At 40.8% G+C, this 26,311-nt stretch overlaps 2 protein-coding genes and 1 gene segment (V, D, J or C); 1 reads left to right on the forward strand and 2 right to left on the reverse strand.

Annotated features, from left to right (window-relative positions):
- Positions 1-14,067, reverse strand: part of LOC133615457 (uncharacterized) — a 62,926-nt gene extending 48,859 nt beyond the window's left edge. The window contains exons 1-2 of the mRNA XM_061974065.2: positions 14,021-14,067; positions 13,640-13,950 (exon numbers count right to left, since the gene is read on the reverse strand). Of these exons, the coding sequence (XP_061830049.2) occupies positions 13,640-13,950; positions 14,021-14,063 (354 nt within the window). The 5' untranslated portion in view covers positions 14,064-14,067. The remainder of the gene's footprint in view (positions 1-13,639; positions 13,951-14,020) is intronic.
- cabp5b (calcium binding protein 5b) overlaps positions 1-26,311 on the forward strand; it is a 42,735-nt gene that overhangs the window by 60 nt on the left and 16,364 nt on the right. For 2 of the 5 annotated variants that reach the window (XM_061974082.2, XM_061974084.2), the window contains exon 2: positions 24,272-24,743. Coding sequence is in view for 2 of the 5 variants with exons in the window: in XM_061974080.2 (XP_061830064.1) it covers positions 24,673-24,730 (58 nt within the window). In the remaining 3 variants the exon portion in view is untranslated. Of the gene's footprint in view, positions 1-24,271; positions 24,744-26,311 lie in introns of those variants that run through there. The other 3 variants (XM_061974080.2, XM_061974081.2, XM_061974085.2) reach the window with 2 other exon arrangements.
- Positions 16,515-17,031, reverse strand: LOC133615466 (immunoglobulin heavy variable 4-38-2-like). The segment is given in 2 exon segments: positions 16,515-16,910; positions 16,981-17,031. Coding segments are annotated over 2 exon segments (375 nt in total).

Consider the following 26,311-nt stretch of genomic DNA (forward strand, 5'->3'; position numbering starts at 1 on the left):
GTAGGAAATTTTTTATTTAACAAAGACTTGAAATATACTAAATGTTATTTTTGGCAGGGTATATGTGTACAAAATATATTTTTTCGACACTTTGGAACAGCAAATTGTAGAAGCCTGTAAGGTGTCTATATATATATAAATAGCAATTGTAATAATATTTAATAAAAATATGATGCACACAGTATATTTTCAAACAGAAACAGCAATACCTACAAAGGTAAAGAGCAACAATTTAGAGTCAAAGAATGTCTAAAACATTGACCAAAGTCTTAAATGTCAAACTGTTATCAAGGAAAAGTCCAGAGAGAACAGTCAAAGCAGTAAGTTGTTTTACTTTATTTCAGTTTCATGTAGAACTTTTTTTTGCATTGGTTAAATTGTCTTTACTCTTGCATGGCAGTTGGAAATGTAAACACTTGACGAAAAAAATTCCTGTACAGGTTGTTTTATTGGTTAAACTAGTGGGTCTCGTACTTTTTTCATCAAGTACCACCTCAGAAAAAATTTGGCTCTCAAAAGTACCACCATAATGATCAACATACCATAAATTAGCATGGTAGGGCTAAGTATTCATTAAAAACAGGCCAGGGGTTTTATTTAACAAGTACATTCAATCATTTTGGCCTGACTTAACATTTCACACAGTTTGAACAGTAACACTGTTTTTGAATATAGCAAAATATAACACTGTACTTTAATTAAGTGATTCGTTGGCGTACCACAAGTGGTACACGTACCACAGTTTGAGAATCTCTGGGTTAAACATTGTGTCTCTCAACAATTGTATCTGTTAAGGTTAGTGAAACTAATGTCACTGTATAATATATACATTGACATTGAATAATTAAAACACCCCATCAGGTGACTGAATAATATTTGTGTTGCCCATACATCTAACACAGATATCCTCAAAGTTGTATAATCAATAGTCACTGACTTATGGGCAATAAGTTGCTAAGTCGCACCAGTGCCCCATCAAAGATGTTATGCTTAATGGTTGCCATGTTTTTTCAACCAATCTTGGTCAGATTTTGCAGACATGTCCTTGTCCATCTGGTGAAGATTTGTAACACATTTTGTGGCAATTTGGCTTCACAACATAAAGTTGCAGGTTTTTTTTACCCACTGTAGAGCACATTGAACTGCATGAGAAATTTCAAGTCTGTTTGCCTTTTGGGGTCAAACTTTGGAGTTTGATAAAAGTGCGTACATTTGTCACAAAATATTAGCACAGGCAACACGGCAGGGGTGCTTGAATGGTTTTGCTCTATTGTGATCAGAGTTGTGGACTTGAGTCACAATTTTGATGACTTCGGACTCAACTTGAAAATATCCAAGACTTGCAACTCGACTTGGACTTTGACTTTACTGACCCGGACTTAATCATTACTACTTCCTAAGACTTGATAGATGGGTGAGAGTGTTCAGAAGATGTGTCCTCAGCTGTGATTACAAACATCGATATAATCAATATAATTACAGAATGAATATGTTGCCCACATGAAAAACTTGCATTGCAGCCTATTCGCTGATTCATGTCCCAGCAACCACTACCTAATAATAAAAATCACACGCGACAATAATGTGAAAATTCTTCTTGTCGCAATTGTGCACTCAATATTGTATTTAAGACCTCTGCAATCCTATTTGTCATTAACAGTTAAGAGTACTTGACTACACAACATGCTGTCTAAACTTACAGTCCCACTAACTACTCATTTACTGTGCGGGGGATAATACACAATAACTAACAATAAACGCGTCATAAAACAAAATTTTATAATGTACAAATTATACCAAAAAAAAGGACGACGGAGCACCCTAGACACGTCAGCACTGGTGGAGAACAGCCACTTTTAAATGTCTATAAAAGTGTCTATGCATGTACACATCCATCCATCCATCCATTCTCTACTGCTTATTCCCTTCGGGGTCGCGGGGGGTGCTGGAGCCTATCTCAGCTACAATCGGGCGGAAGGCGGGGTACACCCTGGACAAGTCGCCACCTCATCGCAGGGCCAACACAGATAGACAGATAACATTCACACACTAGGGCCAATTTAGTGTTGCCAATCAACATATCCCCAGGTGCATGTTTTTGGAGGTGGGAGGAAGTCGGAGTACCCGGAGGGAACCCACGCAGTCACGGGGAGAACATGCAAACTCCACACAGAAAGATTCCGAGCGCAGGATCGAACCCTGGACCTTCGTATTGTGAGGCAGACGCACTAACCCCTCTCCACCGTGCTGCCCTGCATGTACACAGTATAATCTTTTTGTCACACACATTTTTCCTCTTGTACACATCGGTTTCTTGTTTTATGTTCAATGTATTGTGTATTTGAAAAAGAAAGAAAAAAAATTACAACTTGCCTAATTTCGACAGATTTTCATGCGGTTCACTTTATTGTCAATGTCCAAAGATGTGTTAATAATAAACTCAATTACAAAAACTAATTTTATCAGGGGAGTTATGATTCGTTTTACAACGATTCGATTCAAATAATAATTGCCGATTAAGGGTAACTTTAAGCCAAAGTTTTTAGTCAAAAATACAAGCAGTGTGACTGTGAAATAAATACTGGACACTGCAGGTGAAGTTTCCTATATTCTAGTTATTTCTTGTAAGGGAATTAGACATAAATGAATTATGGATGCAGACAAGCAAGTAGACTACAATTAATGGCCAATGCATTCACATCTTATTTAGGTGCTACCAAACTTTCGGTTGAATTAACAAGAGTAAACCTTTTGTTCTCTCATTTTCAGTAGTATCAAAAGTGCAACCAAAATATCTGTAAGTTGAATTTGCAGTAGATTTTCCGACGACTTTTGCTGTTGTCTAATATAGAAATAATTCAAATCCAGCATTAATGTAAACATTTAAGTGTAATCAAATCCATCCATCCATCCATTTTCTACCGCTTATTCCCTTTGGGGTCGCGGGGGGCGCTGGAGCCTATCTCAGCTACAATCGGGCGGAAGGCGGGGTACACCCTGGACAAGACGCCACCTCATCGCAGGGCCAACACAGATAGACAGACAACATTCACACTCACATTCACACACTAGGGACCATTTAGTGTTGCCAATCAACCTATCCCCAGGTGCATGTCTTTGGAGGTGGGAGGAAGCCGGAGTACCCGGAGGGAACCCACGCAGTCACGGGGAGGACATGCAAACTCCACACAGAAAGATCCCGAGCCCGGGATTGAACCCAAGACTACTCAGGACCTTCGTATTGTGAGGCAGATGCACTAACCCCTCTGTCACTGTGCTGCCCTTGTAACCAAATCTCTTCAGGTTAAATGAACAGTGGTTTGACCTGCAACTTCTAGCGTTTGAGGTGTAGGGCGTTTAAAGCACTCTTTTGAAAGACAAACTGTGAAACACCACAGATGATAAAATATGTTTGGCAGAAGTGTGATGTGGACTTCTTTAATATACTGTAATTGTGTTCTATTCAACTTTCCAATCAACTCCAATAACACCATACTGGCCCCCGAGTTCAGTTCAAAACTTGGGAGAAAAAAAATATTTTTGCAGCAAATTCCTAAAAACAGTAGAGTGCTCCTGTTGTATAGAGGAACTCGAACCACCGTAAACACATTGACATTTTAACCTTGCTAGCAAACATACAACACGGGTGTCCAAACTTGTGATTTACATAACTGAGTCGTTCCTTAAAGGGGAACATTATCACCAGACCTATGTAAGCATCAATATATACCTTGATGTTGCAGAAAAAAGACCATATATTTTTTTAACCGATTTCCGAACTCTAAATGGGTGAATTTTGGCGAATTAAATATTCGCTCTCGGAGCGATGACGTCACAACGTGACGTCGCATCGGGAAGCAATCCGCCATTTTCTCAAACACCGGGTCAAAACAGCTCTGTTATTTTCCGTTTTTTCGACTGTTCTCCGTACCTTGGAGACATCATGCCTCGTCGGTGTGTTGTCGGAGGGTGTAACAACACGAACAGGGACGGATTCAAGTTGCACCAGTGGCCCAAAGATGCGTAAGTGGCAAGAAATTGGACGTTTATTCCGCACACTTTACCGACGAAAGCTATGCTACGACAGAGATGGCAAGAATGTGTGGATATCCTGCGACACTCAAAGCAGATGCATTTCCAATGATAAAGTCAAAGAAATCTGCCGCCAGACCCCCATTGAATCTGCCGGAGTGTGTGAGCAATTCAGGGACAAAAGACCTCGCTAGCACGGCAAGCAATGGCGGCAGTTTGTTCCCGCAGACGAGCGAGCTAAACCCCCTGGATGTCTTGGCTCACACCGTCAAGAGAAGAATATCGACCCTAGCTTCCCTGGCCTGCTGACATGAGGGTATGTCTGCAGAGTATATTAATTGATGAAAATTGGGCTGTCTGCACTCTCAAAGTGCATGTTGTTGCCAAATGTATTTCATATGCTGTAGACCTAGTTCATAGTTGTTAGTTTCCTTTAATGCCAAACAAACACATACCAATCGTTGGTTAGAAGGCGATCGCCAAATTCGTCCTCGCTTTCTCCCGTGTCGCTGGCTGTCGTGTCGTTTTCGTCGGTTTTGCTTGCATACAGTTCAAAACAATATGGCTCAATAGCTTCAGTTTCTTCTTCAATTTCGTTTTCACTACCTGCCTCCACACTACAACCAACCATTTCAATACATTCGTAATCTGTTGAATCGCTTAAGCCGCTGAAACCCGAGCTATTATCGCTATAGCTTGCTGTTCTTTCCGCCATGTTTGTTTGTGTTGGCGTCACTATGTGACGTCACAGGAAAATGGACGGGTGGTTAAAATCAGGCACTTTGAAGCTTTTTTTAGGGATATTGCGTGATGAGTAAAATTTTGAAAAAAACTTCAAAAAATATAATAAGCCACTGGGAACTGCTTTTTAATGGTTTTAAAAATTCTGAAATTGTGATAATGTTCCCCTTTAAGGCACCTTTTATAGGTCCTCTCTTTTTCATCATTTGGATTATTCAACTGGTGTACCACGAGTGTAGTTAAAAAAAACGTGTGAGTAACTGTTACAATGTGTAGGTGACAAACCCCAAGATGCAGAGACGACAGGCTTGGTGCAGGAAAACATGATTTAATTTAACACTAAAACAAGAACAAACAAAAGGCGCGCACAAGGCGGAGAACAAACTTGGCTATGAACAAAAACTAGCACAAAGGCTAACTGTGGACAAGAAACAAAAACACTTACTGTGACACGAAGGAACTATGAGATGAGCAGAGTGAACCAAAGTAGACACAGCTACAACGACAAGTATTAATGACATTGACAATCATAATGACAGCGACAATACTCCAGCCCTGACTGGAGGGCAAAGCAGGACTAAATAGTAGCTGGCTGATTGACAGCAGGTGTGGCCAGCATAGGTTGATTAATGAACGGGCCTACCGGGCCCAGGCCCAGGGGGCCAGAGGCCCCAAGGGGCCAGGCCAATTTGGCCCCGCGGCCGCGACGCATGCGAAACTACTTTTGCAAAAATAATAATCTTAGGCCCCAAGGGGCCAGGCCAACTTGGCCCCGCGGCCATGATCCATAGAGGGTCAGAGGCCCCAAGGGGCCAGGTCAACTTGGCCCCGCGGCCACGACCCACAGAGGGTCATAGGCCCCAAAGGGCCAGGCCAACTTGGCCCCACGGCTGCGACCCACAGAAGGCCAGAGGCCCCAAGGGACCAGGTCAACTTGGTCCCGCGGCCACGATCCATAGAGGGTAAGAGGCCCCAACGGGCCAGGTCAACTTGGCCCCGCGGCCGCGACCCACAGAGGGCCTGAGGCCCCAAGGGGTCAGGCCAACTTGGCCCCGCGGCCACGATCCATAGAGGGCCAGAGGCCCCGAGGGGTCATGCCAACTTGGCCCCGATCCATAGAGGGTCAGAGGCCCCAAGGGGCCAGGCCAACTTGGCCCCGCGGCCACGATCCACAGAGGGCCAGAGGCTCTCAATCATTATTATCAAAGCTAATTCTCAAATTGGATCACACAACCTCACTCACATATTCTTTATCAATTATTAAAGGTTGTTTCTGAATTTTGATCACAGAACTTAATGCAAATATTCTTGATTGATTGGCAAAGCTCATTCTCAAATTTTGATTACACAACCTTACTCTGACAAATTATCATTATCAAAAAGCTCTATCTCGAATTTGGATCACAGAATCTCACTCAAGTATTCTTAGCTGTGCCCCTCCCCCATCGAGTCTTTCATAAACCGGTCTGTTCTTTTAGAATCTCCTCATTTGGTACTTTGAACTCGTGAGTGACTGCTCAAAATTTGGTTTCCTTTCCCTCAGTTCAGACTCAGAGATAATTTGAAATCATTCCACAAGAAGTTTAACGCGCACACACACACAACACACACACACTTGAGTTGAGCATTACTTGGAAATTCTTATATTTTCCATTTTGCTGTTATTATCAGCATCTTCCCATTTTGTCCTTTTCTTTCAAAAAAGTTTACAGTCTGACATTTGTCACTGCTGTCAGTTAATAACTTTTTGGTCTTTGACCCATTTTGTCATTTTATCGATTCGATCGTCACTGACCACTCTCTCCTGTCTGGCAGACATCGTTGCTGCCATCATAGCCAGCAAGCTGCCTGCAGATAGCAACATTTTGGTGTCCTTTGTGAAAATATTTAGAAAGTAGACAAAAGTACACAAAGTTGTACAACTATTATCTTTATGATCTTTTTTTTTGTTTGTTTGTTTCTCTGTTACTGTGTGTGGCCAATTAAGCGACTTTTGGCCATACCTGGCTGGTGACATTTAGCGACTTTCTGGTTGTTGTTAAAATTAATAATAGCAACAGTTCTCTTCATCTTAATGCAATTTATTGTGTCTGTCTCTCCACATTTTGCCATTAGGTACTTTGAGCTCTTGTTGGTCAGTCACTCTAAGGTACATTGTTGCTGCCATCATAGCTAGCAAGCTGCCTGCAGATAGCGACATTTTGGTGTCCTTTGAGAAATATTAAGAAAGAAGACAAAAGTACAAGACATTGTACGATTACTATCTTTTTAAAAATTATTTGTTTCACTGTCAGTGTGATTGAGCGACTTTACCGCTAGATTTCGCGTCTTTTGGCCATACCTGGCTAGTGACTGAAAACATAATTTAGCGACTTTTTGATTGTGAAGATAAGTGGTAAAAGCAGATCTGCCTGTTGGTCTTCCCACATTTTGCCATTTGGTACTTTACACTCTTGTTGGTCACTCCAAGGCATTTGTCCCTGCCTTCAGCTAGTCACTTGGCTCTTTTGGAATTTATTTCACTGTAATTGGCTCTCTCTTTCTCCTCAGTACAAATCAGTCTGTTCCCTTGCCATTCATCACTGACCACTCCGCTCTCCTGTCTGTCAGACATTGTTGCTGCATGCAGATAGCTTGGGGTCCTTAGTGAAAATATCAGAAGAGAAAAGTACACAATTATCTTAATCATTTTTTTTTATTCACTGTCAGTCCTTCAGTGAGTCCCAGTGTGTTGGCGATTAAGCAACGTTGGCATTCGATTTAGAGACTTTTGGCCATACATGACTGGCGACTCAAAACGTCATCTAGTGACTTTCGCTGTCTGAGTTTAGCATTGATTGGAAATCTGTTATCAGTTCTTATAGAAATCAGCTGATTTCTGCTTTTGACTGTTAATGCTAGATTGCTAGTTCTGAAAATTGCATCACTCACACACACACACACACACACACACACACACACACAGTTGGTTAAGCTGTTGTGATAGGCAAAGAGCCAATGTGCACAGAAAGAAGGGAAATATGGACCATAAACGTCTAAGTGGAGGAGCTAGAAAAAAAATTCAGCAAGAAAAGAAAAAAAAGGAATCAGTTTTACTTGAGAGTGTTCCAAATATCTCCAGCTTCTTCAGTACAAAGACATCTGCTGAAAGCAATTCTATAAATGCTACTGCAAATTCAGCTAAGGTTAGCAATGCACCTGAGCTAGCATGTAGCTCCCAAGATCCTGAGACCACTACAAGTGTACGCACTGAACCAAATGCTTCGGATGCTAATGATTCAACCAACTCAGCAGTAGCCAGTTGCTCGGATGAATGTGAGGTCACTGCACCTCTGGACAGCATAGAAAATGAGTTGAATCTTTCTTCAACACCATCTACAGTGACAACCCTACCTAGTGATCCCGCTAAATGGGCTGATACCCTCACTGAGTCAATGAAGGAAGTTCTTATTCAAAGAGGTGCAAAATCATTTCACAACCGTCGCAGCCATTATCCAGCTTCTGTGAGGAACAGTGGGCTAGGAGGCAAAACCCGATGCCTAAACAATGAACATTTTACTTCACACCTGCCCAATGGACAACGAGTACAAAGAGAGTGGATGATGTACTCTCCCTCTACTGGTAATGTTTACTGCTTTGCATGCAAACTGTTTTCCCCAAAAACGCATTCTTTTGTGACAGGCTATTGTGATTGGAAACACTCAGAAAGATTTGGTGAACATGAGCGAAGTGCTGAGCACATAACCTGCATGCAAGCAGTCTTGAACCGCGCCACAGGTGCCACAGTTGATGCAGACCTGTTCAAACAGTTTCAGGCAGAGAGCAGCTATTGGAGGCAGGTGTTACAAAGAGTTGTTGCAGTCATTAAATTCCTTGCAGAAAGGGGCCTTGCCTTTAGGGGTAAAAATGAATCGTTAGGGTCTCCTCTCATTGGGAACTACCTTGGTATTCTGGAGGTCCTGGCTGAATTTGATCCCTTTCTAAAGGATCACATCAGAAAGTTTGGGCAGATGGGTCGAGGTAATACCTCATATCTGTCCTCCACCATTTGTGAGGAATTCATTGAATTGATGGGTGCAAAAACCAAACAGGCTATAGCAGATGAACTGCAAGCAAGCAAATACTACTCTATCATTGTGGATTCAACCCCAGATTTATCTCATGTGGACCAATTGACATTCATATTCCGTTTTGTTAGCAAAGAGGGCAGTGTTGTTGAACGCTTTGTGGGTTTTGAGCCCATTACTAGCCATACAGGTGAAAGTTTGGCTAACTGTGTCATGTCTGTGTTGGAAAATCTAGGGTTAGAGCTGTCAAATTGCAGGGGGCAGGCTTATGATAATGCCAGCAACATGTCAGGGAGGTATAATGGGTTGCAGGCTCACTTAAAGAAAAGCAACCCATTAATACACTATATTCCATGTGCAGCTCACTCTTTGAATTTGGTGGGAGTCAACAGCATTGACAGATGTGGAAATGAAGTCTCTAAGTATTTTGACTTGATTCAGTCTATTTACAACTTCACAACTGCATCCACACACCGATGGGACAGGGTATTTGGCAATTCCAACATAGATCTCACACTTAAAGCTTTATCCAACACGCGTTGGAGTTGCCGTGCAGAATCTACCAAAGCACTGTGGCAGAACTACAGTAAAATAAGAGCAGCACTACAGGGTATTTCCACTGATGACACAGAGAAACGAGACACACAAACTGAAGCTGACAGTCTAGTGCGGAAGCTGGATTCACTTGAGATGGCCTTCATGGCAGGCTTTTGGGACACTGTTCTGTCCAGATTTCAGGCCACAAGTCTGCAACTTCAAAAAGCAGACATGGACCTTGGTACAGCAGTTAGATTGCTGGAATCTCTGCGCACCTTTGTTCTCTCCCAAAGAGATCTATTTGATCATTTTGAGCAGAAAGCCTTAAACATGTTGGGTGGCACCCCATCTTACAGGGCTGAACGGACGAAGAAACGTAAAAAGTTTGCTGATGAATCAGCATCCCCAGATGTTGTGCTTGAGGGAAGGCAACTGTTTCAAATAGAGACATTTATTGCCTCTATTGATCAACTGAGTTCAAGCCTTAATCACCGTCTGGAGGCCTACAAACATCTGAACAATTTGTTCAGTGTCCTTTTCTCTTTGGATACAGAGTCCAATGCTTCAGTCCTTCACAAGGCCAAGATTCTCACTGAATCATACTCATCTGACCTCAATGAAAGTCTTGGACAGGAGCTTATACAGTTCAAATCTTTTAAACAGCTCAACAACACTGATGAGGAGAGGACCCCTTCATGACTGCTCAAAACAATAATACATTTTGGACTACAGCCTACGTTTCCTAATACATACATTGCGCTACAGATTTTTCTCACTCTACCGGTCAGTAACTGTGAGGGAGAACGCTCATTCTCTCTTTTGTCAAGAGTCAAAAATGAGCTGCGCACAAGAATGACTCAGAAAAGATTAAATGCGTTATCTCTAATGGCAATTGAGAGTGAGCTGACAAGAGAGTTGGACTTCAATGATGTGGTGGATGATTTTGCGAAATTGAAAGCACGAAAGAAACCCCTTGCTTAAAGGTGCACTGTGTAAGATTTTTAGGTTGTTATTTCCAGAATTCACCCATTCACTAATGTTAGGCTACCTGTTTTCATGAATACTTACCACCACCATAAAATTCTAAGTATCCATTATGACTGGGAGAATTGCACTTTCGCCATTTCTGGGAACTGTCTGTCACCTGGATTCTGAAGATAGGATTGACTTTAGGCAGAAGCTTGGTGCTTTCTCTGGCAAACTGAACCTCAAGCTTCATTCTCTGCAGCTTTGCATTCTTGTTCAGACTTTCATCGACAAGGAACTTTTCAACTTCCCCACTATCGTGAAGGGGCCACCAAAAGATTTCAGTGTGTCCAGCATGTCTAGTCTCTTCTTCTCCTGTCTTTGAGCCATCTCTTGTTTCTCGTCAGCCCAACTCTCGAATTTTGCCTTCATGAGTTTACTCCAGTTGAGTTCAACCTCTCTTTTTGCTTGTGCTGCTGCCTTGAAACCTCTGAAGCTCCTGGCTCTTCTGTAAGATTATTGACCTATTGACTGCGTTCAGTGTGCCCAACTTCTTCAGTCTGTAGTCCACCTTGCCACATTGTCTCTCCATCCCAATGTTGTGCACAGGGGTGCCATCAATGTTACTAGCCTGTTCACTGACAGGGTCCATTGGGAAGGTCTCCTCATCCATCCCATAGTCCATCCTCTGCCTGGCCAGGACAGTCTTCAGATGGGGCAGCATGAGATCTGTCAGCTGCTTCACTTCATCCAAGTATTCGGCAGCCAAGTCTGACAGAGTTCAGGACATGTCCAGTGCCTGTCCAGCCACTATAGCATTCTTGCTGTCTACATCCAGATCCACCATGAAACTCTGTAGCACTTGCTCCATCTTCATATCGGCCTCCGCCAACCGCATCACTTTATTCATGGCACTGCTGAAGCCCAGTGTAGTGTGGGTGCCACAAAAGATCTGCCCTGCTGGTTTTTCCAAGTTGTTCATCTCTGCCAACAGCTTTGAAAAGCCTTTGTTGTGCTCTGTGTTGTCAGTCATATGTGCATCTACAAGTTTATAAACATCCTCCACATTGACTCCTCTGACCGACGCCAGTATTTTGAACCCCATATCCACTTGCATTTCTATGTCCTCAGTGGTCTTTCGGTGAATGGGTAAGACAGGCAGAGGAAATGGGCTATCTTGACCTGCATGCAGCCCTTGTACCATGAACTGGCCTACACCTTTCTTTGTGGTGCTCTCCGATGCATGTGTTATCATTTTACCTTTCTCCTTCTCCTCCTCAAGCTTTCCCACAAAATAGATACAGACTTTGAGCCTCAATTTGCTGCACAGCTGCCGTTATGCCAAAGTGTTTTCCTAAGATATTATTTTATTTTTAATGATAGAAGGGAGGAAAAGGGGGCAAAAATCATGTCCAATTTAGTTTTTTGGGTGGGGTGGGGGGTTTATTTCATGATAGGTACCAACTTCCAATACATAATATCTCTCAAATGACCCAATGCACCATCACTGAAGTGGGCGTAATCATTTTCCAAAATTTTTATTTTTAGGCCATTTATCCCCTCCCCCTACCTGTGTCTGTGTGAAACCTGTGCTTGTCTGTGTGGTATACCTAATAGTGTGTGTGCAGTATGTGCACTCTTCTGTACAGTACAGTGTGCATGTCTGTTCACAGTATAAAGTATTTCTTGCATAGTGAGTGCGTGTGTGTGCGCGTGCACGCGCGGGGTTGAGGGGCCAAGACCATGTCAGGCCCAGGGGGCCAAAATTTCTTAATCCGCCCCTGGTGGCCAGGTGCCAATCAGCCACAGCTGAGGGGAAAAAGCACTCAGGGATACAAGCAGGAAATAAAGACAAAATAAAAGCGCTTACAGGAAAAAAAGACAGACAGAGGAAAAAACTCAAAACATAACTAAACTGTCAGTGACAAACCTGACAAACTCACATCTTTGCAGATTCTTTCCAACACTAAATTGCTGTCATAGAAATTATCTTTGACTAGCTTTTTTCGCAGAATGTCCTCAAAAACAGCGGAGCGCTCCTGTAAATCTGACAAAATAAATAGACAAAAATCAAATGTCTACTGCAGAGGACAGTGGTTCTCTGGAATATACAAAATAAGACTAAAAGTGAAGGGACAAGTCAGGGCCCCCGGTCCTCAGCTTTCTGAAATTACATTGAAATAACATTGTAAACACAAAAATTGCAGCACAACAAACAAACATTGGGCAACACAAAGAGCAACTTCCTGTAAGCAAGCAGAAGTTTATCGAGCCATTTCCTGACAAACTCAACAGTGTGAAGATGTAAAATTTGTACATGCAATTGTATCCATCCATTCATCTTCGTCTGCTTATCCAAAGTCAGGTCACGGGGGCAGCAGCCTAAGCAGACAAGTCCAGACCTCCCTCTCCCCAGCTACTTCGTTCAGCTCGTCCTGGTGGCTCTTGTGGCGTTCCCAAGCCAAATGGGAGATCTAGTCTCTCCACGGTGTCCTGGGTCTTCCCCGTGGCCTTCTACCGCCCTAAACACCTCCCCAGGAAGACTTCCGGGGGCAACCTGAGCTGATGACCGAACCACCTCATCTGGCTCCTCTCGATGTGGAGGAGCAGGGGCTTTAGTCTGAGCTCCTCCTGAATGACAGAGCTTCTCACCCTCTCTCTAAAGGAGAGCCCTGCCACCCGACTGAGGAAAATCTTTTCGGCCGCTTGTACCAGTGGTCTTATCCTTTCGGTCATAACCCAAAGCTCATGACCATAGGTAAAGATGGGCACGTAGATCGACCGGTAAATTGAGAGCTTTGCCTTCCGGCTCAGCTCCTTTTTCACCAGACTGCTTGATACAGGCTCCGCATCACTGCAGACGCCGACCAGCCTGTCGATCTCACAATCCACTCTTCCCTCACTCGTGAACAAGACACAAGGTACTTGAACTCCTCCACTTGGGGCAGGTTCTCGTCCCCAACCCGAAATTGTCACTCCACCCTTTTCCGGGTGAGAACCATGGACTTAGACTTGGAAGTGCTGATTTTTCATCCCAGTCGCTTCACACTCAGCTGCGAACGTGCAGTTTTACATTCATGATAACGTCAAACCTACCATAGGTCAGGTAGAAGTAGTCAACACATTTAGTCACGTGGTTAAAACGTGATTTTAAAGTGAATACAGTTATTTTTCTCATGCAGACTCTGCCTTGACTCTGCTTTGAGGCCCCTGGGACTGGATTCCATTTAACGAGTGACTAGAACATGTTTGTCACGCTGCACAGTGTTATTGTTTTTGTTCTAGTCTGCTGATGCTTTGTGTTGTTGTGGGTCTCTGGCACAGTAATACACAGCCGTGTCTCCAGGCTGCATATTCTTTCCATTTAGAGTCACTGTGTTGCTGGAGGGGTTCACATTAATACTGAACTGGTTCTTCAGTGAGTCTTTGTAGTAAGAGCTGCCAGTATACGCCATCCCAATCCACTCCAGTCCTTTCCCAGCAGGATGCCTGACCCACGCTGTGAAGGAGCCACGCACAGAATAAGACACCCGACAGTCGATGCTCAGACTCTGACCAGACTGCAGAGTGACAGACGGTGGCTGGGTCAACTCTTCACACTCGACACCTGCGGAGGAAAAGTTATTAGATATGGGATGTAACGGATCTATGGTCATGTGTGCCTCAGTGACACTCACAGGAACCTGCAGCCAGCAACAGCAGCACAACTACACGGAACATGGTTGCTACTCAAGTTGTTCTGATGGGATGGAATGTGTGCAGCTTTTATAGCACGCTGCATGGTGGGAGGGTCACTTTGCATATAGTGGCACTACAGGTGTGCTGCAAGATGGCCGCTCATTACGTAAGCTGCAATACATTTTACAATCATGTTTACTATTGATCTTTTTTATTGACACTGTAATTGCAATAGTTTCATTGTTGGTACAGTGACTTTGCTTAGATTTGTGCTTATGAATAAAATTAATACCTATCACTATTTGTATCATTCTAGGATATTAAATATCATCAAAAATGAGGACAGTAATATCAAAAAACTTTCACACCCAGGGTGAAATAATTTATGTTCACTCACACAAACATATTATCATTTTTTTTTATGTATTATTATTAATATTATTGTTGTTATATTAATCTAAAGGCTTAGTGGACAGCACCTTTTGGCTCTTATTTCCAAAATTGTGTACACTACTGAATTGGGGTCTAATGGCCGCTTGTGTGGATACTTAAACTGCCATCTGGTGGTGTCAGAATTGATTGATTGATTGATTGATTGATTGATTAATTGATTGATTGATTGATTGATTGATTGATTGATTGATTGATTGAAGATTGATAGAAGAGTATAACATACAATGAAATTTGGGGAAAAAAGTGTAAAAATAAGAATTAGCATGTCACTAAACATGAAGTACACATTTGTGTACTTATGGACTAAGTACATCATATAAAAAGATGATTCTTTGTTTTTATTCTAATTAGGGTCCAATAAACCCAAATAGCAAAGAGAAATAAAAAACAGCATGTAAATAAACAGCTTGGGCCTTAAGAGGTTAATATTATTATCCTTATGTTTTTTATTTTCTAAAAACAGTATTACACTTGAGAGGGACAAGCAGTAAAAACAAATGGATGGATGTATTTCTTCTTTTAAGATTTGCACAAGTTCAACTAAGATATGTATTGTTTTTTTTTATAATCAAGTTACTGTATATGTTTCCCTCTAAATTGCAGATAAAATATTAAGTTAAATAAAAGGTAAACAAGTGCTGTCGAAAATAATAAATCAACTCATGAATAGTCACAAAACATATCGTAATATTCATCATAATCATCAATTATTAATCATGTATACAAACAGACTAATGGTACAAAAAGCGTCAACGTTTATTACAAAATGTGGCGTTATTACATGAGGTGAAAATGTATTACATTGTTACATAATGCACTGTTATTACATAATGTGTTGCAACACAGTGCAAACACAAAAATTAAAGCTCAATTAACACATCGGGCGACACAAAGAGCAACTTCCTGTAAGCAAGCGGTATGACCATTTCTTGGCAACTCATCAGTGTGAAAATGTGACAATTTTACATTAAATTTTATCCATTCATTCATCTTTGTCCGCTTACCCAAAATCAGGTCGCGGGGGCAGCAGCCTAAGCGAGACAAGTCCAGACCTCCCTCTCCCCAGCTACTTCGTTCAGCTCGTCCTGGTGGCTCTTGTGGCGTTCCCAAGCCAAATGGGAGATCTAGTCTCTCCACGGTGTCCTGGGTCTTCCCCGTGGCCTTCTACCGCCCTAAACACCTCCCCAGGAAGACTTCCGCGGGCAACCTGAGCTGATGACCGAACCACCTCATCTGACTCCTCTCGATGTGGAGGAGCAGGGACTTTAGTCTGAGCTCCTCCTGAGTGACAGAGCTTCTCACCTTCTCTCTAAAGGAGAGCCCTGCCACCCGACTGAGGAAACTCTTTTCGGCCGCTTGTACCCGTGGTCAGGGGCGCCGCTAGGGATTTTGGGCCCCATGAAAAGAATCTTTACAGGGCCCCCAACACAGTGTCATTATTTTTTCTGTATTATAATTTCATCATCATTAGGGGCCTCTCTGGGCCCCCCTCCATCATGGGCCCCTAAAGTCCGTCTCCTTTACCCTCCCTTTTCGGCGCCCCTGCCCGTGGTCTTATCCTTTCGGTCATAACCCAAAGCTCATGACCATAGGTAAGGATGGGAACGTAGATCGACCGGTAAATTGAGAGCTTTGCCTTCCGGCTCAGCTCCTTTTTCACCAGACTGCTCGATACAGGCTCCGCATCACTGCAGACGCCGACCAGCCTGTCGATCTCACAATCCACTCTTCCCTCACTCGTGAACAAGACACAAGGTACTTGACCTCCTCCACTTGGGGCAGGATCTCGTCCCCAACCCGAAATTGTCACTGCACCCTTTTCCGGGTGAGAACCACGGACTTAGACTTGGAAGTGCTGATTTTCATCCCAGTCGCTTCACACTCAGCTGCGAACGTGCAGTTTTACATTCATGACCTACTATAGGTCAGATAGAAGTAGTTAACACATTTAGTCACGTGGTTAAAACGTGATTTTAAAGTGAATACAGTTCTTTTTCTCATGCAGACTCTGCCTCGACTCTGCTTTGAGGCCCCTGGGACTGGATTCCATTTAACGAGTGACTAGAACATGTTTGTCACGCTGCACAGTGTTGTTGTTTTTGTTCTAGTCTGCTGATGCTTTGTGTTGTTGTGGGCGTCTGGCACAGTAATACACAGCCGTGTCTCCAGGCTGCATATTCTGTCCATTTAGAGTCACTGTGTTGCTGGAGGGGTTCACATTAATACTGAACTGGTTCTTCAGTGAGTCTTTGTAGTAAGAGCTGCCAGCACGTGCGATCCCAATCCACTCCAGTCCTTTCCCAGCAGGATGCCTGACCCACGCTGTGTAGTAGTTAGTGCGACCCACAGAATAAGACACCCGACAGTCGATGCTCAGACTCTGACCAGACTGCAGAGTGACAGACGGTGGCTGGGTCAACTCTTCACACTCGACACCTGCGGAGGAAAAGTTATTAGATATGGGATGTAACGGATCTATGGTCATGTGTGCCTCAGTGACACTCACAGGAACCTGCAGCCAGCAACAGCAGCACAACTACACGGAACATGGTTGCTACTCAAGTTGTTCTGATGGGATGGAATGTGTGCAGCTTTTATAGCACGCTGCATGGTGGGAGGGTCACTTTGCATATAGTGGCACTACAGGTGTGCTGCAAGATGGCCGCTCATTACGTAAGCTGCAATACATTTTACAATCATGTTTACTATTGATCTTTTTTATTGACATTGTTATTGCAATAGTTTCATTGTTGGTACAGTGACTTTGCTTAGATTTGTGTTTATGAATAAAATTAATACCTATCACTATTTGTATTATTCTAGGATATTAAATATCCCCACTGGAGTAAAAAATTAGGACTGTAATCACTCCCAAAGTAAAACACAAATGTATGTTTGCTCCCACAAATATATATATAGTTAATGTATTCCTTTTCTTATTATGATATCCTTGTTTTTTTTAAGTATTACAATTGAGACGGAAAAAAAGTAAAAAAAAGAAATGGATGGATGTATTTAATTTTTTAAGTTTTTCACAAGTTCAACTAAGATATGTTTTTTTTATTTTTCTTCATCAAGTCTATTTATATATTTATTAAAAAAAAACTTAAATTAAAAAATGAAGCACTTTCAGTCCTAAGATCACATTTCAGTACTAATTTTTTTTACACATACTGTATTTATACACTATTTCCTGTGAAAAAAAATCTTGAAACAAGCGCTCTCTTAGATAATGAATGATCTTATCTTGTATTACCTGCATATGTTCGTCTATCAGCCACGCAATCTGACATCGATGGACAAAGATAGTTTTGTTTTATTTTCCTGTATTCAAACACAGTGTTACTGTTCAAACTGTCCTTGATGTTACAATGGCCAAAATAAGCAAATGTACTTGTTAAAGTAAACTTCTTTGTTGTTTTTAATGTATATTTAGGCCTACTACGCTACTGTATTTCATTGTTGGCCATAATGGTGGTACTTAGAGAGCCAAGTTTTTTTCTGAGGTGGTACTTGGTTAAAAAAAAAAAGTTTAAGAACCATTGTTTAAGACATTCAAATTTACCACAGGAGTAAAAAGAAATACAGTCATGACAGTAAAACTCTTTCACTCTCCGGGTGAAAGAAATAAATGATGTACACTTCCACAAAAATGTGTATATGTATATTTATTCTCTCTAAAAACTTTTATTAAAAAAAAGGTACATTAAAGAAGAAACACGTTCACTCCCAGGGTCACATTCCAAAACTTGTAGCATATTTTTGGGGGCATTTTTGGTCTAAAAATATTGCAATAGTCATGTAAATATGCAGATTATCATGAATCACTTTGTAATAACTTATACCATATTTAACAAATATATTACGGAATGTTTCAAGGTTTATTACAAAATGCGTTATATTATTAAAAAATGTGGCGTTATTACATAATGAGTTGAAAATGTATTACATTATTGCATAAGGTGTTGTTATACACAAACACAAAAATGACAGCCCAAAAAACACATTGGGCAAAACAAAGAACAACTTTCTGTAAGCAAGCGGAATAACCATTTCCTGGGGGACTCAAGACTTTGAAAATATACAACTTGTACATGCAATTTTAAAATTAATATGACTTAAGGTCTACCATATCTCAGGTAGAAGTAGTTAAAAAAATGTTGTCATGTGGCTAAAACATGATTCTGAAGTGAATTCTCATAAAATGAGTTAGAGACGCCTGTTGCAGCTGAAATTAAATATTTGATAAATGCAGGAGAAATAAACTGATATAAATGAAGCAATAATGTATTAGTGATGATTACGATGAATTCAGGATAAATTATATCTGACGGCATTTTCTTCTTTGAGACAATTGAATGTTTCCGACTTTGTGGGGACGTCAGAATATCCTTTTCTGTTCCAACATGGGATCCGTTAAGACGTGATTGAGTTAGTTCAATTGAAAACATTTATGCAGGAACTAGAACTAAAATAATAACCTCATGTGGTGACCTCTGCCCTCACAAATCTTAGGTGATTCTTGGTTTTACCTAAAGTCAAACCGAGAATCTTTTTTTTCTTTTCTGTCAGTCATCTCAACTCTCTCAGTCCAAATGCAAAACAGCGGTGTCAAGCATGGTTGGTCCAACAACAGATGGTCACCTTGTTTCTAAGAGATGCACATTTTTCATTCCTACTACCTTTTTGCACATCTATAGTACACTTTCACAATATTTATTCAACACGCAAATTATTTTTGTGTGGAAAACAGGGTGAGAACATAGAATATGTTTTTATGGGTCCAGTTTCAAAGCAGCAGGTGGTGTCCCAGGGGTGCAGCCAGAGGATGTGTTTGGAAACTGAAAAAGCTCAGAACATTTTTTATATTTTTGGTTCGACAGGTTTTTTTTGTTGTTTTTTTTGCATATATCTTCACTCAAAGTGCAAAAAAATATATATGTATATATATTTTATATGCATTCATACATATGTGCTTTACATATATATTTTTGCCAAGCAAATTGAAAAACAATGTATCTATATTTGTCCATGTGTTTTTTTGTAACCGATTCTATTTGCCACATAGTTTTTAATGCATACATTCACACCTCTTATGGTTTTGAATCATTAAATCACCTTTTGGGTTTTTTTAATAAAAAAAGCAACGGCTCAACTAAGTAAACACCAACTGCATTTAGGTACACTATATTGCCAAAAGTATTTGTCCACCTGCCTTTACTCACATATGAACTTGAAGTGCCATCCCATGGAATCGTTCAAAATGTTTTGGTATCCTGGAGCATTCAAAGTTCCTTTCACTGGAGCTAAGGGGCTAAGCCCAACTCCTGAAAAACCAACCGCACACCATAATTCCTCCTCCACCAAATTTCAAACTCGGCACAATGCAGTCGGAAATGCCATCAGATTGCCAAATAGAAAAGCGTGAGTCATCACTCCAGAGAAGGCGTCTCCACTGCTCTAGAGTCCAGTGGCAACGTGCTTTACACCACTGCATCCAACGCTTTGCATTAGACTTGGTGATGTATGGCTTAGATGCTGCTGATCGGCCATGGAAACCCATTCCATGAAGCTCTCTGCGTACTGTACGTGGGCTAATGGGAAGGTCACATGAAGTTTGGAGCTCTGTAGCAACTGACTGTGCAGAAAATCTTTGCACTATGCGCTTCAGCATCCGCTGACCCCTCTCTGTCAGTTTACATGGCCGACCACTTGGCGGCTGAGTTGCTGTTGTTCCCAAACTCTTCACTTTTCCTATAATAAAGTTGACTTTGGAATATTTAGGAGCAAGGGAATTTCACGACTGGATTTGTTGCAGAGGTGGCATCCTATGACAGTTCCACGCTGGAAATCACTGAGAGCGGCCCATCCTTTCACAAATGTTTGTAGAAACAGTCTCCATGCCTGAGTGCTTGATTTTATACACCGGGCCAAGTGATTAGGACACCTGATTCTCATCATTTGGATGGGTGGCCAAATACTTTTGGCAATATAGTTAGTGTATGTTAGAGACAATGATAATAATGTGAAATATATTCTAAACTAATGTATTAACTATCTATCCACTAATGCAATTAGTCATAGAGAACACAAAGAATACAATATTGAAAGGGATGGATATTTTAGTCTGCTGAGCAAACTAGACAAAAAAAAGCTATCAAAACTTCAAAAGTTTATGATTCAAGTTTTAATGTTCCTTTTTCCACCGCTTTATTATTTTGTATCTTCACACTACATGTGTAAATGTGACATGTATTGTACTAGTTTTGAAATTGTATGTTATTACGTACAATCATTAAAAAAAGAACATCTACATCAAACAACCCTTGTTGGTTAACCTTCACTTGTCATTTATTTTGTTTGACATTTAAGCAAAATTCAATATTTATTGTGCTTAAAAGCTTGAAAATGTTTATTATGGCCTTTCTTCAAATATATGTTTATGTTTCCCTTAATCATAAAGGTTGACAGTCCAGTAAAGTTTATAAATCTAATTTACAGGACCTACCAAATATTTATTCTTGCTTAGATATGTTTTTAGATTGAACACTTAAATAAATAAATTTCAAATAAATAAATAAAGTAATATTAAATACATTCATATTTTTCAACAGTAGGGGGAGTCCTACAGAGATTGAATTGATACAGTATGTTTCTTTATTTTTTAATCAAGGCACTGTTTATCATATATTTTGTATCTCAGGGCGTTCAATCGATTGCAACTGGACTGTTTGGTTTGTCTGAGAAGACGTTTCGCCTCTCATCCAAGTAGGCTTCATCAGTTCATGCTCATAGACTTAGTTTGGTCAGATCTAGTCTAGCGGCTGGTGCCAAAACCCCAAATATTTATACTCCAAAACGAGAAGGGCGTGCCTGGGCAAGGATGGTTTCGCTCCATCGTAGCAAGAAAAACAAGTGTTTGGATGCAAAACAGCAATTTCCACTTGTTAGCATAGTCCAAAATAGTCAGAATCCCCCACGTAAGCATTCCATTCGGGTGTAAACAAATGGCGTTCTGGTCACCTTCTGTGTTGGAAAAATATTCATGGGGGTGAAGCTCCAAATAAAATACTGCTAGAAAAAGTGTCATATTTAGAGATGTCAAAGTTAATGCATTTATGCTGGGGTGTCCAACTCATTTGAGCTCAGGGGCCACATGGAGGAAAACCTGTGCACTGGACTATTAAAATCATGGCATTAAAACAAAAAAATAAAGACAACTTCAGATTGTTTTTTTTGTCTTACTTTGGCCGAAAATAGAACAAAGAATATCTGAAAATATTACAATAAGAATTTTAAAAAAAAATACCGGCAGCGGTAAAGTTCAGATCCATAAAGGAAAGAAGAAAGTGAATGAATGTTTACAACGGAATAGATTTACATATTCATAAGAATGTGTTTTCTTTTGTATTTTTTTTTTTTAATGAATTAAGTAACGTTTATGACAACCTTTTTTACAAAACACATTATAGAATGTGAGATATAACAGGATAATACATACTAGTTACCAATATTTTGGTACCGATACCAAAATTATTTCGATACTTTTCGGTACTTTTCTAAATAAAGGGGACCACAAAATTTTTATTATTGGCTTTATTTTAACAAAAAATCTTAGGGTACATTAAACATGTTTCTTCTTGCAAGTTTGTCCTTAAATAAAATAGTGAACATACAAGACAACTTGTCTTTTAGTAGTAAATAAACAAACAAAGGCTCCTAATTAGTCTGCTGACATATGCAGTAACATATTGTGTCATTTCCCATTGTATTATTTTGTCAAAATTATTAAGGACACGCGGTAGAAAATTAATTATTAATGTACTTGTTCATTTACTGTTAATATCTGCTTACTTTCTCTTTTAACATGTTCTATATACACTTCTGTTAAAATGTAATAATCACTTATTCTTCTGTTGTTTGATGCTTTACATTAGTTTTGGATGATACCACAAATTTGGGCATCAATCCGATACCAAGTCGTTACAGGATCATACATTGGTCATATTCAAAGTCCTCATGTGTCCAGGAACATATTTCCTGAGTTTATAAACATAATATAAATGTTTAAAAAACGGAAGAAGATGTTGTGAGGCCAAAAATATCGACGTAATCATAGCAGTATCGACTGGTACTTGCTATCATTACAATGGATGTCAGGTGTATATCCACCAATGGCGTTTGTTTACATTGTGAAGCCGGTGAGTTCCGGTGTGTAGTGAAGCATTTTTAGCTATTCCTCGTCCTGCAGGGATGATACTTGTAAGAAACGTACTTTATTTGTCGCCATGGAGACCAGGATTAGTGATTTAGAAGTAGCTAAAACACTACCAACGGCGGATGGACGTTAGCCGCTAGCTATCTAGCCATGTCTTAGCACCTCTTCCTGAGGGTGTTTCAGTGTTATAACTTCACCGGTACTTTCCAGAGGCGGTATAGTACCGAACATGATTCATTAGTACCGCGGTACTATACTAATACCGGTATAACATACAACCCTAATGCATACATTAATCATTTGTTTTCAAAATGGTTACGAAAAGTGGCACCCCAAAAATTTACTGTGGGACCCCATTTTTATGACTTGATAATTTTGTAAACTGATGGAGTATCGGTGCGCGCAAAACAGCAGCAGGGGGCTGTGGCCTGCGGGCCAGTTCTAATACTAATCAAATATCATCCCGGGGGCCATAGATAATTCATTTACGGGCTGGATCTGGCCCGCGGGCCTTGACTTTGACACATAGGCATTAACGTATGCAAATAATCTAAAAAAATATACATCACGTTAATCTTACATAAATCCAGATTAGTTATCTAATCTATTTAGACAGCAAATTCCCTTTACCTCAACCGTGAAAGGTTATCTGAACAGCAAATTTAGCTTCAAAATACACGTTAGGGCAGGGGTGTCACACGTATGGCCCGAGGGCCAGATCAGGCCCGCAAACAGGTTTTATCTGGCCCGTGGGATGAGTTTGCCAAGTATAAAAATTAACCTGAAATTTTAGAATGAAAGAAAGAGCTGTTCTAAATGTGTCCACTGGATGTCGCAATAGCAATTCTTTGTATCTTTGTAGATGATGCTACATATGTACAAAATAAACCACATGATGTTAGTACATCAGTCGAGGAAAATGATCAAACTACATAAATAACATCCTGTAATTTGATTTTGATGTAATTTTTTTTATCTTGATAGATTGAAAATTAACACCAATGAGTTGACTGATGAACATTATCACATAATTTATCCAGAAAATATAAATAACGACAAATAAAGGTAGAATACTATTAACCGCAACATGTAAGTGTAAAAAAAACCAACAACATTATGATTTGTACAATTTTAGAATGTGCTTGTTCTATTTTCAAACAAAGAAAACAATCTGAAGTTGTCTTTATTTTTAAGTTATCGTGCCGTGATTTTACCAGTCCGGTAAAATTTTTCTCCATGTGGCCCCCGATCTAAAATGAGTTTGACACCCCTGCGTTAGGGGACTTAAGATAAAACTGTTGCCAAATTTTGAGCAAATAAATGTAGTGCGTTTAAGTAAAACATTTTTCCAAAAATGTTTGTGTACACTGTGAGAAAAAATGTCAGTGGATTTTACGGCAAAAATAACTGACAGCTGTCACCAGATATTCACAGTAAAAACAAAAGTAATGAAACTTGAGTTAGGAGTAAAGGCATCCGTGTAAATTAAAGAGGTACAGTAAATAAAGTTTAATGTGTGATCTATATGAAGCATTGCTAAATATACATAATAATAAAGGGGCTTTTTTGCAACCTTTAGGCAGATGCTGTCACGGCCAGGGCTTATTCCAATGCGCCCTCATCTGTGCGCTCTGCTAGATGCGCCTCCAAGAGCGCACCTCGGGACACGCCCACGACTGCACACTTCCAGGAGCGCACCAGGCGCATGTCCGCACTGCTGCAGCCGGCAGCTGCAGCCGGCAGCTGCAATCATTCACCGGCAATCAGCGCACCTGAAGCTGATCATCAGAGGACTGCCTTCAAAAGCCTGCTCAACCTGCTATCCGGGGCCAGAACGTAAATCAGCTGTTCGAGAACCTATCCACCGTCGCCTTGGAAGTGACCTGTGCTTCACTTCCCTGGACCCCCTCTGGATTCTGACTGCCTCCCTCGATCCTGGACCCCCGCTCTGGACACGGATCTGTTGACCCCTCAGACTACATGCCTGTTTCACGGAACTCCGAGATCTGCCTTGTCCCTCCTCTCGTTCAACATTACAGTAACACTCAGCAGTTAATTCACACACAGTCTTACACACACACACACACACACACACACACACACACACACACACACACTCCAAACCCTTGTTAATATATATATATATATATATATATATATATATATATATATATATATATATATATATCAGTGTTTCCCACAGGACAGGCATCTATTTGTGGTGGTGTGGTTGGGGGGCCGGGGGTGGCGGCGGCAGCGGCGATGACCAAGAAGAACGCGGAGTTGGAATATAATTACAACATTTTATGTACATATTTATATACAGATTTGAACAATTAGTGATTCACTGAAATATATTTATTAATTGTGGTTCTTACAAAAAATATATCTTATAAAATATAAAAGCTAAAATGTCTCTTAAAGCTCTGCCCCTTTAATTAGTGAATACTAAATAATTTAACTTTAGCCTACTACTACAACCATATTATTTACCAGCAACATGAAGTGAAACAGAGGCAGAGGTGTCCTGCCACAGTCAGTCAACCTCCTCCTCCTCCTCCTCCTGCTGCTGCTGAACTGGTCGCACCTGTACTGTAGGTCTACCTCCTCTCCAAGTCGAGCCCTTTTCGGCCGTTGAAAATATTTTTCTATACTCATCTGTGTGAAGGAGTGAACATCCAACATTAGAATTTATTACTAACGAGCAGAACCGCTCTATGTACAGTGCCGTCTAACCTTAAGCGGCAGCAGCTCAACACATGCAGGGTTCAACGTTAAGGTTTTTTTCTACTTGCCTGACTTCTCAAATCTACTTGCCCTAATATTTGTACTTGTCCTGCCTAGGTTTTTTTCTGGCTGTGTAGTGCTCATGGCTTATATCTTACTAAAATTCTTCCCGTTGACTATTTACAACACTACACAGTATTTATTATTATTATTATCTATAATTACATTGAAATGGCATTGCATACATGTAAAATAAATGCTATTTCACATTATTTGACCAGTAGCAGTTACACTCATCTGAACAGGTCAGCCACCTGTTTAAAGCCAGATCACAGTTGAAATCTTGAAATGAAGGGCCTTTAATGGCCAAAACATTAACCTGGACAACATTTTAACAGCTGGTTGGCTCAGATTTTATTATTTTCATTGCATTCACATGCTGCAGTGGACAATTTAGCTTCAGTCCATGTGTGTTTATTGACAACAGGGTTATAACCTGGACACATTAGCTCGTCGGTATGAAAACACGTGACTGTTACTACGTGCGTCTGCCCGGCCCCCGAGTCAAACAGCGGCGGTGTTAATGAAGCAGCGTCAGGCTGCTCACCGTCAGTGAAATGCTCGGTGAAATCGCGGATTAACGTTAAATATATGACGAGCCGCGAGCGATGCAGCTATAACCTATCTACTAGTGATGGGTTGATGAGGCCTCATGAAGCGTTTCGACACATTGCAAAACTGTATTGATACTGTGTCGATACTGTGTCACTAAATACTGACATCTGCTGGACATTAAAAATCCCTACAGGCAACCTGTGGACCGACTCAACTGACACTGATTTTATGACCTAGTACAGTGGTTCTCAAATGGGGTACGCGTACCCCTGGGGGT

The sequence above is a fragment of the Nerophis lumbriciformis genome, linkage group LG22 (genome assembly GCF_033978685.3).
Source record: "Nerophis lumbriciformis linkage group LG22, RoL_Nlum_v2.1, whole genome shotgun sequence".
NCBI classification, from domain to species: Eukaryota; Metazoa; Chordata; class Actinopteri; order Syngnathiformes; family Syngnathidae; genus Nerophis; species Nerophis lumbriciformis.